At 41.3% G+C, this 15,879-nt stretch overlaps 1 protein-coding gene across 1 annotated transcript in view; it reads right to left on the reverse strand.

Annotated features, from left to right (window-relative positions):
* The window catches only part of NLK (nemo like kinase), a 168,432-nt gene that overhangs the window by 15,765 nt on the left and 136,788 nt on the right, over window positions 1-15,879 (reverse strand). Inside the window, exons 6-7 of the mRNA XM_077749691.1 lie at window positions 12,231-12,440; window positions 8,392-8,493 (exon numbers count right to left, since the gene is read on the reverse strand). Coding sequence (XP_077605817.1) covers window positions 8,392-8,493; window positions 12,231-12,440 — 312 coding nt within the window. The remainder of the gene's footprint in view (window positions 1-8,391; window positions 8,494-12,230; window positions 12,441-15,879) is intronic.

Below are 15,879 nucleotides of genomic sequence, written 5' to 3' on the forward strand. Positions count from 1 at the left end.
CCAGGCTCTGAGCTGGCTGTCAGCACAGAGCCCGACGTGGGGCTCGAACCCACGAATTGTGAGATCATGACCTGAGCCGAAGTCGGACGCTTAACCGACTGAGCCACCCAGGCGCCCCTGAGTCCCAGCATTCTAAAGCATAGAATGAGGCTGGATGAATGATGTGAAGTTTACTTTAGCTCTAAAATTGTAGGAAGCTTGATGGGATTACGACAGATAAAAAGCATCATGTGCATAGAACCCATTTATCACTGGCACTCAATATTTGTAGACCAACTGACTATCCTTTGTTGCATTTACATGTTTGCATATAGAGAAGTATTTCTTGTTTGGGGCGCCTGGGTGGCTTAGTCGGTTAAGCATCCGACTTTNAGGGGTGGAGCATGGAAAAGAGGTTTTAGTTTACAACTTAATTTACATATTTCCTCTAAGAACTTCTTTATTGTGTAAAATTAAGTAATCTGATGTTTTTGAAAGATTCTAATTTTTGGTTGGACTACAGATAGCTGGTCTTTTTCAATGGCTTATGCAGGTTTGCAGCCAACTTCCAGCCAATTCTTACTAACCAAAATATCTTACAGTAAGTAATTCTCTCCTTCCCACTTTTTTTTTATTTTTAAGATTTTATTTATTCATTTATTTAAATTTTTAAAAAATTAAAAAAATTTTTTGTTGAGAGAGAGAGAGAGAGAGAGAGAGAGAATGTGAGTGGAGGAGGGGCAGACTGAGAGGGAGACACAGAATCCGAAGCAGGCTCCAGGCTCCTAGCTGTTAGCACAGAGCCCGACACAGGGCTCGAACCCACAAGCTGTGAGATCATGACCTGAGCCAAAGTCGGACGCTTAACCGACTGAGCCACCCAGGCGCCCCTAAGATTTTTTTTTTTAATGTTTTATTTATTTCTGAGACAGCGTGAGCGGGGAAGGTCAGAGAGAAAGGGAGATACAGAATCTGAAACAGGCTCCAGGCTCTGAGCTGGCAGTCAGCACAGAGCCCGACATGGGGCTTGAACCCACGAACTATGAGATCATGACCTGAGCCGAAGTTGGACGCTCAACCGACTGAGCCACCCAGGCGCCCCTAAGATTTTATTTTTAAGTAATCTCTACACGCAGAGTGGGGCTCGAACCCACAACCCCGAGATAAAGAGTTGCACACCCCACTGACGGAGCCAGCTAGGCGGCCCTCCTGGAGAACCCAGCCAGCCCTAATCCTATCTTTGAGGTGGAGGCATGTTCCAGCTTAGGGAACGAAACGCTGGCATGAGTACTCGAACTGGTGGGTTCTAATGCAGCCTTTGCTAGAGTCAGGGAAGGTGCTAGAACCTTGGCTTTCTCATCTGGTAAACTGGACCAGCACAGACCAGCCTGCCAACCCCAAGCATCGCTGATCATCTCCTATCCACCAAATCCCAGGCCCTGGGCTCGGTGTTGGGGCCACAAAGATAAGCATCAGGCCTCAGACAGGCAAGGAAAACACAGGGACAAACAGTTCTAGAAGCCACTGGATGGAAAATAGAGAACAAATGACAAGGCAAAATTTGTTAAGGCTTGAGGATGACCAGATACAAGGTGAGAAGCTTGTGGAAATCAAATGAGTGGATGTTAAAAGGCGGCCTGAAAATTTACACCCTCCCTCCTCTTGCTTTCTTTACAGAATTACACCGTAACAAATACACTAAAAAGAAGGCTAAATTTCACGGCAGCTTGGAACAGTCATATGAATATGTTTCCTCCTTTTCTGTGCTCACTGCATGTTCAGAAGGGGTACAGAGATAAAGAAGTCAGTTCAGGTATGCCGACACCTCTCCAGAAAGCCGGCAGCTAATATTTTAGTTCCTAGCACCGGCTCCGCAGGAAAGATACAATTCTGGAGATGCTGAATGTCTAACTCCATTTTCTTCCCTTCTAATTCACCTGCCATCATGGTTGAAACCAGCTGGACCCAGGGTATCAGAACTAGACAAGCAATTTATATTTCTCATCAAGTGCGACAGAATCAATTTGAGAAAAAGAAAAAAAAACAAACAAACCAGGATGCTTAGAAATATGCTCTAAATATTTCACTTGGGAAAAAGTTGTTGATAATTCCCCCAACGTTCACACACCTTACTTTTTCCCCTTTAGAACCCACTAGTCCATTTTCTGTTTGTTCTGCCGGCTTATCACCCACTTAGCAATGTAGGAGTGAGTGGATGCCGGTGCTGAATCACGGGGACAGGAAGGGCTGTAAAGAGTGCTCTGTTAATGACTATGATTAACTGTCAGTGAAATGAAGCAAGAATGAGCTTCTGGACCTGGACATCATAAGCTGTGTGAGTCCTGCCCTGTAAGTTTTCAGGCAGCGGCAAAGAAGCCGTGACCACTGGTCAGCAACGTTAATTAAGTATGTACAACGGGCAGTGCACTATATAGTAAGCACTCTGCGGTTATATAAAAGAAATCCCGAACTGGAAAAGAAGAAGTTTCAATTGAATGAACGCTCTAACGTAACCTATTAAATGTAAGATACGGGTACCTGTCAGCAGACAGGTAGTGTTTCACTTTTAGGAAAATATTACATGGATTTCTGACACAATTAGTTGGGAACAATCTGAGGAAAAAGGAAAATCTAAACCTTGTAAGAGATGAACAGAAGGACTAAAGGCTGATAACTGACTTTTCAATCCTACCAGCAGGTCAGTGCCTTAAGTATCTACTTTAAAAGATGCCTGGGCCACGGCGGCTGAGACGGCATTCATCCAAGATTTTGAGTTGTAGAAGAGAAAACAATAAATAAAAAGCACTGAATGGTGTTTCTGTCTGCCCAGCATTCCTTGACCTTTGGGGAACCTCTGCCTTTTCACTCATGAATCCAATGGCTGAGCCTGCCTTCAATCTCTCAATTCCAAGGACGGGCACCTGACCCATGTCTGGCCAATCAAATGATATATTCCCTGAACACCTTGATTGGCTCTGGGATAGATCCATGTTCTAAAATAGGGACGGGACAGCCAAAGGACTGGCTAATCCAACCATACCGCCCAGTCCTCTTTATTTTACCTACCTTTTTACCTACCTTTATTATACGAGATAGAAAAAACTCAATTTTTTTTTAGCTTGTCTTGTGTCTGGGAAGTTACATATTACATAGTTCCAGACAATGACATAGAAGCAGAAATATGTCAGGCAGTGGGCAAATTTCCTTTCCTGATAAAGGGGACAGATACTACTAGTGTTCCCTCTTTCCTCCATTTTCTTATTTTGACTGTGAGTGGGATTTCGGGACAAGCTACAGCCATTTTGTGACTGGGGGAAGATAAGCAAAGAGGGTATGAAATTGATGGTCTAAACATGGAAGAGCAGAAAGAAAGGGAAAAAAAAAAACAGGTCCTAGATGACATAACTGAGCTGCCAGACCAGCTCCAGACTGCTTACCTTTGGACCTCTTGATATGAGGGAAAAAAATGAACCCCTATTTCTCTACACCACTGTAAGCAAGATTCTCTATTGGTCATAATCAAACATATTTGTAACTGAATCAGAGACCTTCCAAGTATTTTTTCTAGATGTAACAGGGAAAGCTCTTTCTGGAGGGACTGATATGCTAGTAGAATATATGCCTGGACTGTTGGCTCCATTTTCATAAACACATGGGGAAAACAAAACAGAGAAGGGTCAGATTCCTGGCTTGGAACATCATTCGACTCCTTGAACCAGTGAGGCCTGAGTCAGCTGAAGCTCAACAACTTCACATAAAAAGTGGTAGGAGTCAGTAAGTTTCCTTTTTCGCTTAAGCCAGCTGTAACTGGGTTTCACTGAAAAGACGGCTGATGGATACACTGAATGGAAATATGTCTATTAATCAACCACACAAGTAAATTAATTTGAGGCAGTAATCTGTGAATCTAACAGCCAGTTTGATTCTCCTTTTGTATATGAACGGTTATATTTTTAAAAAAGTCCCAACAAACAACAGGACATATTGCTGTTTGTACAAATACATGTAAATAAATGCACAGAAAACTATGTCGGGGATGACAGTCTCTAATGAATCCAGAGCGGACTGGGATAGCGTGGGGGCAGCGGGGGATGACGAGTTCTGTGTAAAACTGGTATTTTACGTGTACTCACATAGTACCTCTGTATATACAAACAAAATTTAAAAAGTCTGCAGTAAAGATGTATGTGCCAGGCAGTGTATATTGGCTGAGAACAGAGGTTTTAGAATTCAAAAAATCCACTTTTGAGATCTGGCGTATGACCTTAAGCATCTTATTGGACCTCTGTAATCCTCCACCTCCTATTTATAAAAAGGAAAGATGAATGGTACGTGATAGTGCTGTGAGGACTTAACGAACTAATGTATAAGAAGTGGTTAGGGCAATGACAAATATATGTATATAATTATATATCAGTACTGTTAGAAATGATTAATAGTAGTAGTAGTGAAGAATGGTTATTTCCGTCTAACGTTGAGTAGCTACTTAAATGGGAACCACCTGAAAAAAGCTTAGTTTTTCTTTTTATAATCCAAACTCAGCAATTGTATTGAAACGCTAGTATTCTTCCTGAGTTTAAATATGGTTCATCTAACTCCAACATGGAGTAATTCAGAGTAAGTACAGTAAGTTCTAGCTTTCCCTGTGAGGATTTCCAACAGCCTAAGCAGCTTCACTGAGAATTATGGTTCCTTTCCAAAAGTTAGAGGCTTTTATTGTGCGCACACACTTTTATCTCACGTAATTACTCATGTGTTAATACAGTTCATCTGCCTTGTTCAGATACTTAAAAAAAAAGAAATTCATCTGAAATTTATCTGTAGGTTTTTGTAAAAAAAGACTTTTATCATGGTAATGCATAAAAAGGACTGAGCCTTATTTAATACCTTTTCTGCATCAATTGAGATAATCATGATTTTTCTCACTTAAAATGTCAAAAAATATATTAACAGATTTTCTGTAGGTGAGCCATCTTTGCACTCCTGGGACAAACACCACTTGATCACAACATGTTACTTAAAAAAAAAAATCACAAGCTGGGGCGCCTGGGTGGCTCAGTTGGTTAAGTGTCCGACTTCGTGACTTGGACCCCCGCGTTGGGCTCTGTGCTGCCAGTTAGCTTGGAACCTGCAGCCTGCTTCAGATTCTGTGTCTCCCTCTCTCTCTGTGTCCCTCCCCACTCGCGTGCTCTTTCAAAAATAAACAAAAAAACTTAAGAAAAAAAATCACAAGCTATGCCTACCATTTTATGGTGAGAATTTTAATTGTTAATATTTATTAAGTGTTTAGAATACCAGACACTATTTTATGCTCCCTTTGCATGTACCAGTATAATAATTTATCAGTATAATAATTTAGTGAGGCAGGAATCATTTTTATTCCCGTTTGATAGATGAATGAGTTGAGGCACACAGAAGCTAAGTAATTTGTCTAAGGTCACAGAGTGAGTTACCAGAAGAGGCAGGATTCACAATTCAGTCTGTCGGAAAACTGTACGACTCCCGGGACACTGTCGTCACGCTGTGCCCTGTGGTGAGCCTGAGATGGACGCCACAGCCTGCACTCTGAATCACTACAGACCAAACAAGTATAACAGAGTATATGCCTGGTGTGGGGCGCTGAGCTAACAACTACGTCCTCTGCAGAACCGTTATAATGTACAGAACTACATAAGCTATAGTGTATATACCGGATTTGGGGCCCAATTAATCTTTTAAAGTTAAAAACAACAACAATAACAACAACCCAAATGGCTACATACCAATATACTTGTGTGTGGGTGTGTATGTGTCTTCCCATCTCAGGTTTAAATGGCTGTAACATGAGTGGAGATACCTTCAAGCAGCTGCTAATAGGCCAAGAGGCATGAAGGATATGCATCACGGGGGTTAAGGGGTAGTGAGTGGGAAGGGAAGGGGTAGTGAGTGGGAAGGGAAGGGGTAGAGAGTGGGAAGGGAAGGGGTAGAGAGAGGGAAGGGGTAGAGAGTGGGAAGGGAAGGGGTAGAGAGTGGGAAGGGGAAAAGCAGAGTCTGACTGATGGCTTAAGTGAAGAGCCTCAAGGGTCTGCTAACTTCTCTTGAGAGTAATGGTGGTATAAAGATCAACCAGCAAATGGAGAGGAAAACCTGGATATCTATACTGGGGAAATCATGGAACTAAGTAATACGCTAAGTTTCTTTACATTCAATTATATATGAGATACAAATCTACTTGGGTTAGTGTTCAATGCCCACGAACACCTGATGCAGGAGACCGTTTCTGGCACTGGTTAAAAGTATCTAAAGATGAGAATTTAAAGTTTTGTGCAAAGTGTATCTAGCTACTCTGGGCAAAAATGTCTCCTAACTTGTTTCTACCCCACCAGTCTTCTCTTCAAAACCAAAATATTCCAACAGCAAGATGAGCCAGGGCTACCCCTAACTTTTACTGTGGCACTCCTTAAGACCATCACTAATCTTAATGATAAACAAAATAATAAAACTCTAGGAGGCATTACTGTTAAGAGGCTGATTCATGTCAAACCATATAGGAAAAAATTCTGCTTAACGTGTTAACCTATTTAACTAGTTAAATAAATATAGAACTTTAAATTTTCCTTTCTTCCCCCCTTCATTTTAGACAATAATGTTTACTGTTTTTGTATTTAATTGGAAGTTCTAGGTTTTTACAACTAACAGATTTTTATTTTTTCTTTAAAGTTTATTTATTTTGAGGTGGGGAGGCAGAGAGCGCGAATCCCACGAAGGCTCCATGGTATCAGCAGAGGGGGGCTTGATCCCACGAACCTGAGCTGAACCAGATCGTGACCTGAGCTGAAACCAAGGGTCAGACACTGAACTGACTGAGCCACCCAGGCACCCCTGTGTAACTAAGAGATTTTTAAGATTTCTAGTAGGAAAAGGACTCACGTGCCGGGAATGCTCAAAGGACAGCAGTGTTACTTTCGGTGCAGTATATTACACTTTCCAGCTGTTCTAGAAGGCAGGCAGGAAGCTCCTTAGGAAGCCTTGCTCTCTCAGCTGCTGTTTCGCAGCTCTGACAATGGGTTAATTAGCTGGTAACCACCAGCAACAGTTCAAATTCCTCCGGAGCTGGAAGGGTGGCACCGGGGTATGTGATCTTAATCACATTTCATTACTGGCTACGTTTTGTCAGGAAAGATTTACTGACCTGAAGAGGTCAGTAAAAGAAGAAAATTATTTTGCTAGTTCCAAGGGCACATTCACCATGAGGTATTGATAAATTACTTTAATATTCCTGATAACGGCCAATAAATAGAACATAATAGATCTTCTGGGTTCCTTCCACTAATGCAGAACCTTCCTCTAGGTTATGACTTACTGTGTGCTCTTCTAAGGGAATTAGGGCCTGAAATTATTTCATAGTCTATAAACCAAATGCAATAGAGGGATGTAACCGGCAGGGGGCTATTTAAAGTCCCAGCACCTACATCTCTTATTTTTCTAGTTCCACTTGGTTTTAGAAGACAGCAGGCTTCACCCACTGCCCTTTATGCCCGTGAAACTGGAAGATCTGGAGTCACACTGGACTTACACAGAGAAACTGCCAGGGGAAGACAAGGCCGTGCCTAAATGTCTGTCTGCTAATCGGAGAGGAGTGTCAAAATCGGTCTGTCATCTGGTCATTTGGAGCAATCAGACGTCACGATCCATCAGATCATCTAAACGCCCAATTTAAAAGAAACCAAGGCAGAGCCCAGGAAAATGAGTCGCCGAATCTTCCTGTTCAAGCCCCCTTTTTTCTGTTTAGTTTGCTGTTCCTGAGAAAAGTATTTCCCTTGCACACCCTTCACATCGTTAAGCTGTTCTGTCCAAAGTGGATTAGGAAAAGTGCTTCTAAAACATGCTGCTAAGCCAACAGGTGGAGATAAAAGCTGCAAGTTACAAGCAGTGACTTGTCTGGTTATATGTAATATTGATCGGTACAAATCTGGCAATCTCCCTCCATACTTCTTTTCTAAAAGCATTTACATCTGATTCTGTGTTATGGCAAGAGTACAGTAGAAGTGGCCTCATCCTCGTGGTTGGAGGAAGAGGTACCGAGTATTTTGGCGCAGTATTTAGAAAAGACGTCTTGAGGTACACATATGAGGTATGGCACTGGAGTGAAAGCTCCACCCCAGTAATGTTCCCAGACACATCAAAAACCAAGAGACAAAAAGCCCGGGGTCATTTATTAGCAAAGGTGCCACCTACATGTTTACTTTCACCTATAGCATTGGGGATTATGGTATTTTATTTGGTTCAGCAAATATTTAGCATTTTCTTATTTATGACCGCGACATAAAAAATAAATAAAACCCAGAAGTAATGTTCTTGCTTATTATTCTGTGAGAAGAGAAATCCTGTCCAGATGGTTACTGAATACCGATCCCCGCCCTCTCATTTTACCTGTTTATGAGGACCCCTGAGTATGTGTGCCTTAGCGCCTTCACAAGCCGTCCTCATTGCTTCCAGCGATGGTGTGCCCAAAAGATCCGTGATCAAATCCAACTACAAGGAAACATGAGATACAGATGGATAGTAAGAGCTCATGGAAACAATTTTCCATTACTCTTCAATCACTCAAAGCCAAGGACCTAATGTGGAGGGAAGAAAAACCCCACCACCTCAAGGCAAGTTCCAAAGTAACTGATAGGGAGCCCTGACTTTCACTTTCTGGACTACTTTTAAAAGGCCAGAAAAATATTTTTATTAGGAATCCAGACGACGGAAATGAACTCTGTTTTGGCAAGCATGGCCTTGTAAGGCTAAGGTAGTTTAGGCGTCTGCATCTACCTACCCTGGGTCTTGATATCGTGGTATCTACGATCCTTGCAGAGGTGAACTGCTCTTTTGCTCTTGGCTAATGACTGTTCTTCTCAAACAGTTAAAGAATGCTGATAGAATCAGAAGAATCCTTCTGATGCTTCCAAAGGATTCAGGCTCATCAAGGAGCTAATCCATAAATCAGGCAGCTGTGATTTAGGAACTACTCAGAACGTTCACATCTGAAATGGAAGCTAAGTTATTGATGTGTGGGCCAGAACACCTCATTTACATTCTAGGTACGCTAGAAATCTCTTGCACTGGCAGAAAGTCGCGGTTCTTAGAAAACTACGATACTGCCTAAGACCACATCTAGTCAGCTAAGCACAAGAAAAAATGGTCTTCTCAAAAGTTTTGGTAGGTCGGACACCACCTTCACAATTCTCTGTAGTGGGAACTCTCTTCTAACTTCATACCCTAATCAGCAATAATATGTCATTTGGATTCCTTCAGGATGGAAAATTCTTACCTACGGAATACTTCTTTTCTTGGTAGTGGGATTGTCAGATATAAAGGACCATTTTCTGCCCCCCCCCCGCCTTTTAAATGTTTATTTTTGAGAGAGAGAGAGAGAGAGAGTCCAAGCAAAGGAGGGGCAGAGAGAGAGGGGGACAGATGATCCAAAGTGGGCTCTGCACTGACAGCAGTGAGCCCGATGCGGGGCCAGAATTCATGAACTGTGAGATCATGACCTGAGCCAAAGTCAGATGCTTAACTGACTAAGCCACCCAGGTGCCCCTAAAGCACCATTTTTCTGCACGTATCAACCTATGAGGTTTATATAAGGATCACTGCCCTCTGGGATAATGGAGATGATCAAGTAGCTTGTTTTCCATCAATGATCTCTATATATACAAAGCCTTTTGGGAAAAGCGTGTTGATGATACTTTTGGACCTCTAACTACTTAACGTAAAGGCAGAAGAAAATAACTCGTGCATGAAAACAAATGGAAACCTTCAGAAAGTTGTCCAAAATGGGTCAGGTCCACGGATGAGGAGCATTTTTATGAAGTCTGCTAGTACTGTAGCACCTACGGTTTTCATTGCTCAAAGATACAGAGAAAATGCTATAGAAAATAACTCCTCCCATGTAAGACTCTTTTCCCATTTTAGATCTTGATTTCTCATCCTAAAATACACTGACGATAGATAGTGTTATCTGTCACTGGCTACATCATACTGGCAAACTCAAGACTCATGCATTTCTCTAGAAAATAAGGTATCTGAATCCCATGCCAGTTGCTTCATACCATATGTGTGTGTGTGTGTGTGTGTGTGTGTGTGTGTGTGNTTCCCATTTTAGATCTTGATTTCTCATCCTAAAATACACTGACGATAGATAGTGTTATCTGTCACTGGCTACATCATACTGGCAAACTCAAGACTCATGCATTTCTCTAGAAAATAAGGTATCTGAATCCCATGCCAGTTGCTTCATACCACATATGTGTGTGTGTGTGTGTGTGTGTGTGTGTGTGTGGTGTGTGTGTGTGTATTTTTCCCCCCAGCAGCAATTCAAGATCCTGGTTCAATATACAGGATTTGAACAACTCCTTAACTTTTATTTAAGCATTTCTGTGGGGCAGCTGCTTATGTCCAGACATGATGGTCTTATAGGCAGGTCCATTAAAACCTAACTCTCTAAAAAAATTGAAGAGTGAAGCGGGGACTGTCAATAGTACCCAACATTACAATTATAGATGACAATCTTTTTTTACCACTAGGATCAATTTTTAAGATGTAAAACTTGATAAAAATAGACTTTGAACGTTTAGCAGAAAAATAACTTTAAATGCTGATCATGGCATATACAGTTTCTAATGTATCAGTTAATCCTTTGTAGAAGCGATTCCATTTTGGGTCAGGTGCATGAATTATTTACAAAGATACCTAGTAGTAAGGGTGAGCTCTTAAAATGTGCTCAATCAAATCTTAATACTCCCTTGCTTGAAACCTTCATACAACTTTCCGCGACAATTTTGACAGAATAAAACCCAAAGTTCTTCTCAGGTCATCACGGTCAAGGGCTCTTTCTCCCTCCGACCTTGTCTCCCACCAGCTCCTGCTGCATTGTTCCATCCCAACACGCCACACTTGTTCCTGCCTCAGAGGCATAATTATGTGCGTTGTCCCTTTTCCTGGGACACTCCTGGTACCTCACTCCCCCATTTCACTGAGTCGCTCCTCAAATGTTGGCCCCTCAGAGAATCCTTTAGCACTGTGCGGGTCCAGTGTCACCCCCTGCCCCTAACCTGGTTCAATTTTTCTTCACCGGATTTGTCATTCTTTAGGCTTGTATTTATTTGTAGACTTCTTTATTTTCTGTCTCGTGTGCGAGTTTCACAAAGGCAGGAGCTGAGCTTGTCTCAGGCACGCCTACCGCCCTGGCATAGCACAGCTATCAGAGTTGCTGACATTTGCTGAGCGCTCACTATGTGCCTGGCCTCGTTTCTGGCTTTCTGGCTTCATTTGAGCCGCACAACAGTCTTCCTGAACAGTCTAATTTGCCTAAGAATGACTAGACAGTAAGTGTGGCCGAGCTAGGATTTGAACCCATTGATTCTTTGATTCTGCAGCAGGAGTCCATCATTGTGATGTTATTCTTATGCAAACTTTATGTTTGTGTTGCTAAAATTTACGGAAAAATAGTTAGGAATTATTCCAAGAGAATATGGTAATGAATTAGCTCTTAGGGCAGATAAAGTATCATGAATAGTTTTCTAAAACTATCTTCTAATAAGCTTCGAATGTTCTCTGCCATATTTAAATATTTTAACTCTAAAATAAAGATTAGAAATGTTTTTAAATGTTCAGATTTAAGGAATCAACACTTAAAAATTTATATTCTAAGCACAAGTGCAAGTACATTAAGTCACCAAATATGTTTTCTTTTTTTCTTCCCTAAAGTTTATTTATTTTTTTTGAGAGAGAAACACAAGAGTGTGAGCAGAGGAAGGGTAGAGAGAGGGGGAGACACAGAATCCAAGCAGGCTCCAGGCTCTGAGCTGGCAGCACAGAGCCCGATGCGGGGCTCAAACTCATGAGCCGTGAGATCATGACCTGGGCTAAAGTCGGACACTTAACCGACTGAGACACCCAGGTGCCCCTACATTTTCACGTCTGAGCCATTCTGTTACAAAGAACAGAGTCCCTCTAACAACTGAAGATTACACCTGTGCAAACGGTTACCTGCATCAGCGCAAGTAATAAAGGCAGTGCTCCCTCTAATAGGCTGATACGTTACAAGAGGAATCTCTTTGTGATCTTCAACATCCTAACTTTCAGAATTTTAAGTGAACCCGAATTTACTAAAAGCCAGTGCAGACAGTACAATGAATAAGCCCAAGACGTGTGCAAGATGGTTTTTGCCTTTACATCTGTAATTGAATTGAAAGCTACTAAAGCCTAAAGTAAAATCATACCTGCTGAATGGGACTTTGTGCCTGAAACAGTATTCTTCGTCCTAGCAGTTCTGCAAAGATACATCCGACAGACCAGATGTCAATAGCATTGCTGTAATGACGACTGCCCATCAGAATTTCCGGAGCCCGATAATACTGAGTAACAACTTCCTGAGTCATATGACGGGATTCATCTAATTCCTCCACTCTGGCCAATCCGAAATCACAAATCTAAACAGAAAAGATGATCAAAATGTTGTTATAGAGACACGTCCACTTACAAATGGTAAAGTAAAACAAAGTAGCCACAAAAAACCCCCACACTTGATAGATCTCTGAACGCTGAGAAGTTTTCGATAATATAGGTATATTTGTCAATGTATAATTTGATCTTATTGGTATAAGAGGGGGATAAAAGCCTCAAACTTCTTTATGTCTGTAGAAAATGATGTATCTTAAAAATATCTTCTTACTTGTAATCTCTTTTCAATTGATAAATAAACTAAAAAGACAGCTCAACACACATTTCTAGGTTTAATGCTGAAACCAAACTAGGTATTTTCAAGGCTTATTGAGGAAGAATTAGAAGAAAAAAAAAGCGCCAATCTTGAAGACCTCCCGAGCTATGTTCACTGTCGTTACAGAATGATCACAGTCAAATTTCTTTAAATCAAACTGAGTCCCAAACTTCACATGTATCTGTCTACTTAAAATACTCATTCACACTCAAAGGTGTGAATATGTCCGAACGTGGCACATTGTAGGATGCCAGTGCTACTGGGTTCATTCTTTTCTTCATGCCCTCAGTATTTAACTTAATGCCTCTCTAGTTTTGGATAGCATGCTAGAACCTGGCGACACGACAGTAAATGAGGAAGATTGGTGAACTTATTTGCAGACCAAAGAAGGACTCCTTTCTGGTTATTTCTGTGTAACTGAGATGCTGAGGCTGCAAAGTGAGCTGTTAGTGGAGAGCAGCAGAGCCACCAAATAGTAACTTCTGCTTATTTTCAGGAATTAAGATTTTCTCAATACTGGGCAAACAAAACAGAAAGTGGGAGCACTGAGGTTAAGATGAGAGAGTAATGGCCCTCCACCCTCCAGCATTCTCAGATAACTTCATGAGTATTAGAAGTGACGAAGTGACACTGTTCTAAGTTGAGGTCCCAGGCTAAGATTTTATTTGAAAAAAGCGTCTGACAGCTAAAAAAATGTTGGAAAACCATGCCAAAAAAAGAAACAAAGCAAAGCAAACAAAAAACCCCCGAGCAAACTATAAGTTGCTTATCAAATCCTCCCAAAGGCTAGTGTTCGATTAACACATAATATTTAAAAAGCCATGGCATTTTAGGGTATCTTTTAAAACAAAACAAAAACCAAAGTACTTAAATCCATTTTCCTATCTTTCTTGTATTTACGGTAAAAAACCAAAAAACAAAAAACAAAAAAAACTCACAACCAACCACCCACTGGACAGAAAATGTTTTCTGTTATAAAAGCAAGTCCTTTGTTAAAAACATCAGTCTGTCTGGAATCATTTTTGGCAATTTATCTGGAAGACAAGCTAAACCCAAAGTGAGAAGTTTATATGATCAGATAACCAAAAAGATAATGGGATTTCCAACAAAATTATCCATTTTGTGCTAAATAGGAAATAAAATATATTCACAATATGAACAAGGATACTAATTTAAAAGAAACGTTTTATCATAATTATTTTTGATGAATTTGTACATTCGAGAAGACAGAATTAGTCTGTCCATAGCTTGACACTCCATTCTGGGTTTTATTTTTATTTTTTTATTTTAGAGAGAGAAAGAAAGAGAGCGCAAGTCGGGGGTGGGGGAGAGGGGGGAAGGAGAAGGGAGAGAGGGAGAGGGAGAGGGAGAGGGAGAGAGAGAGAGAGAGAGAGAGAGAGAGAGAGAGAGAGAGAGAGAGAGAGAGAATCTTAAGCAGGTTCCATGCTCAGTGCAGAGTTCAATGTGGAGCTCGATCCCACGACCCTGGGATCATGACCTGAACCAAAATCAAGAGTCTGATGCTCAACTGACCGAGCCACCCCAGAAGCCCCCTAACCATTCTGGGTTTTAAAAGTAGGCAGCTAAGACAGGTTAAGGGAACAGAGCACAATTTCTTTTTATTTATTTATTTTTTAATTTTAATGTTGTTTTAATTTATTTCTGAGAGAGAGAGACAGCGTGAGCAGGGGAGGGTCAGAGAGAGAGGGAGATACAGAATCTGAAACAGGCTCCAGGCTCTGAGCTGGCTGTCAGCACAGAGCCCGACGCGGGGCTCAAACCCACGAACCGTGAGATCATGACCTGAGTTGAAGCTGGACATTTAACCGACTGAGCCACCCAGGCGCCCCGAACAGGGCACAATTTCAATTTATCGTGGTCTGTGTGTTGTTTATTATAAATGACATTTTCTTCTAGTTACTCATTTATGTAGCCAGAAGTTACAACACCATAACGAATGATTTAAAAAATGGGCTTAAGGGGCTCCTGGGTGGAATAGTTGCTTAAGTGTCCGATTCTTGATCCCACTCTGGTCATGATCTCGCAGTTGGGGAGTTCGAGCCCCGCATCGGACTCTGCACTGATGGTGTGGAATTCTGTCTCTCCTTCTCTATGCCCCTCCCTGACTTGTGTGCTCTTGTGCCCTCTCTCTTTCAAAAATAAATAAACATTAATTTTTAACGGATTTCAGGCAGGCAATGGCATCAAGCATGACAGGTTCTACACAAATTGCTTTGTGAACCAGAAACCAAAATAAGAAGAAAGTGGCATAAACTGTCATAAAACTGATTTGGTCTGAACAGAATAAGGAATTCTAAAGTTCTTTGTTTTGTTTTTAATTAAAACAAAGGTTAAAACAAAGGGTTGTGAAGATAGGTTGTAGATCTCTTCAAAAAGGGGAAGGGAACAGGGGAATGAGCTCAATGACCTACAGAAGGAATATTTACTTCAGTGGACACTGGGGACAGTTAATTTCTCTGTGGAAAGAGACTGCGCTATACCATTAGTTGTTTTCAAGGAAATTATGAAAAATAGTTAAAAAAAAAAAAAAACTTTCCAGAGTTACATCAGGGACAGTTCTTCAAGGCTATAATGAAGGAAGCTAGTACATCATACTACCTTTTAAAGAAAATTGGCCCACAGTTTAGAGAAAGCATTTAAAATACAAAATGATATGCCTTTATATATTTGCTTTTAATATTGAGTTGAACTGCCATCAGGCTAAGTAACAATGACAGCTTGATTACTTACAAAGTAGGCCAGTTTTTTAAAACCAGTTTTTTTTTCATATATATCAGTTGAAACGTTAAGAATATTTACTGCAGACCGAGGCACCATGGAATACTGTAGCCACTCATTAAACACACGGAATTGAAACCTGCTTACCCAGGGACAGCACCGCTCTAGGAAGGCCCTCACCTCTGGTTTCTAGGCTGGGGAGAGTATGGCGGGCCTCTTCCTATCCAGGAGCTGCACCCACACATCTCTCTATCGGAGGTAGGGAAATGCACACGTGTGTGTTTTGTGACCGGTGAGCCACTCACTCTAACAAAAAATGGGTGGGGGGTGGCTGGAGATACGGGGGAAGTAAAACGGAAATTGATGGTTTGAGATTTTGGAGCTACTAACTACAATTAATCCTGGAATCAATC

The sequence above is a fragment of the Crocuta crocuta genome, unplaced genomic scaffold (assembly GCF_008692635.1).
Source record: "Crocuta crocuta isolate KB4526 unplaced genomic scaffold, BGI_CrCroc_1.0 scaffold149, whole genome shotgun sequence".
Classification (NCBI taxonomy): Eukaryota; Metazoa; Chordata; class Mammalia; order Carnivora; family Hyaenidae; genus Crocuta; species Crocuta crocuta.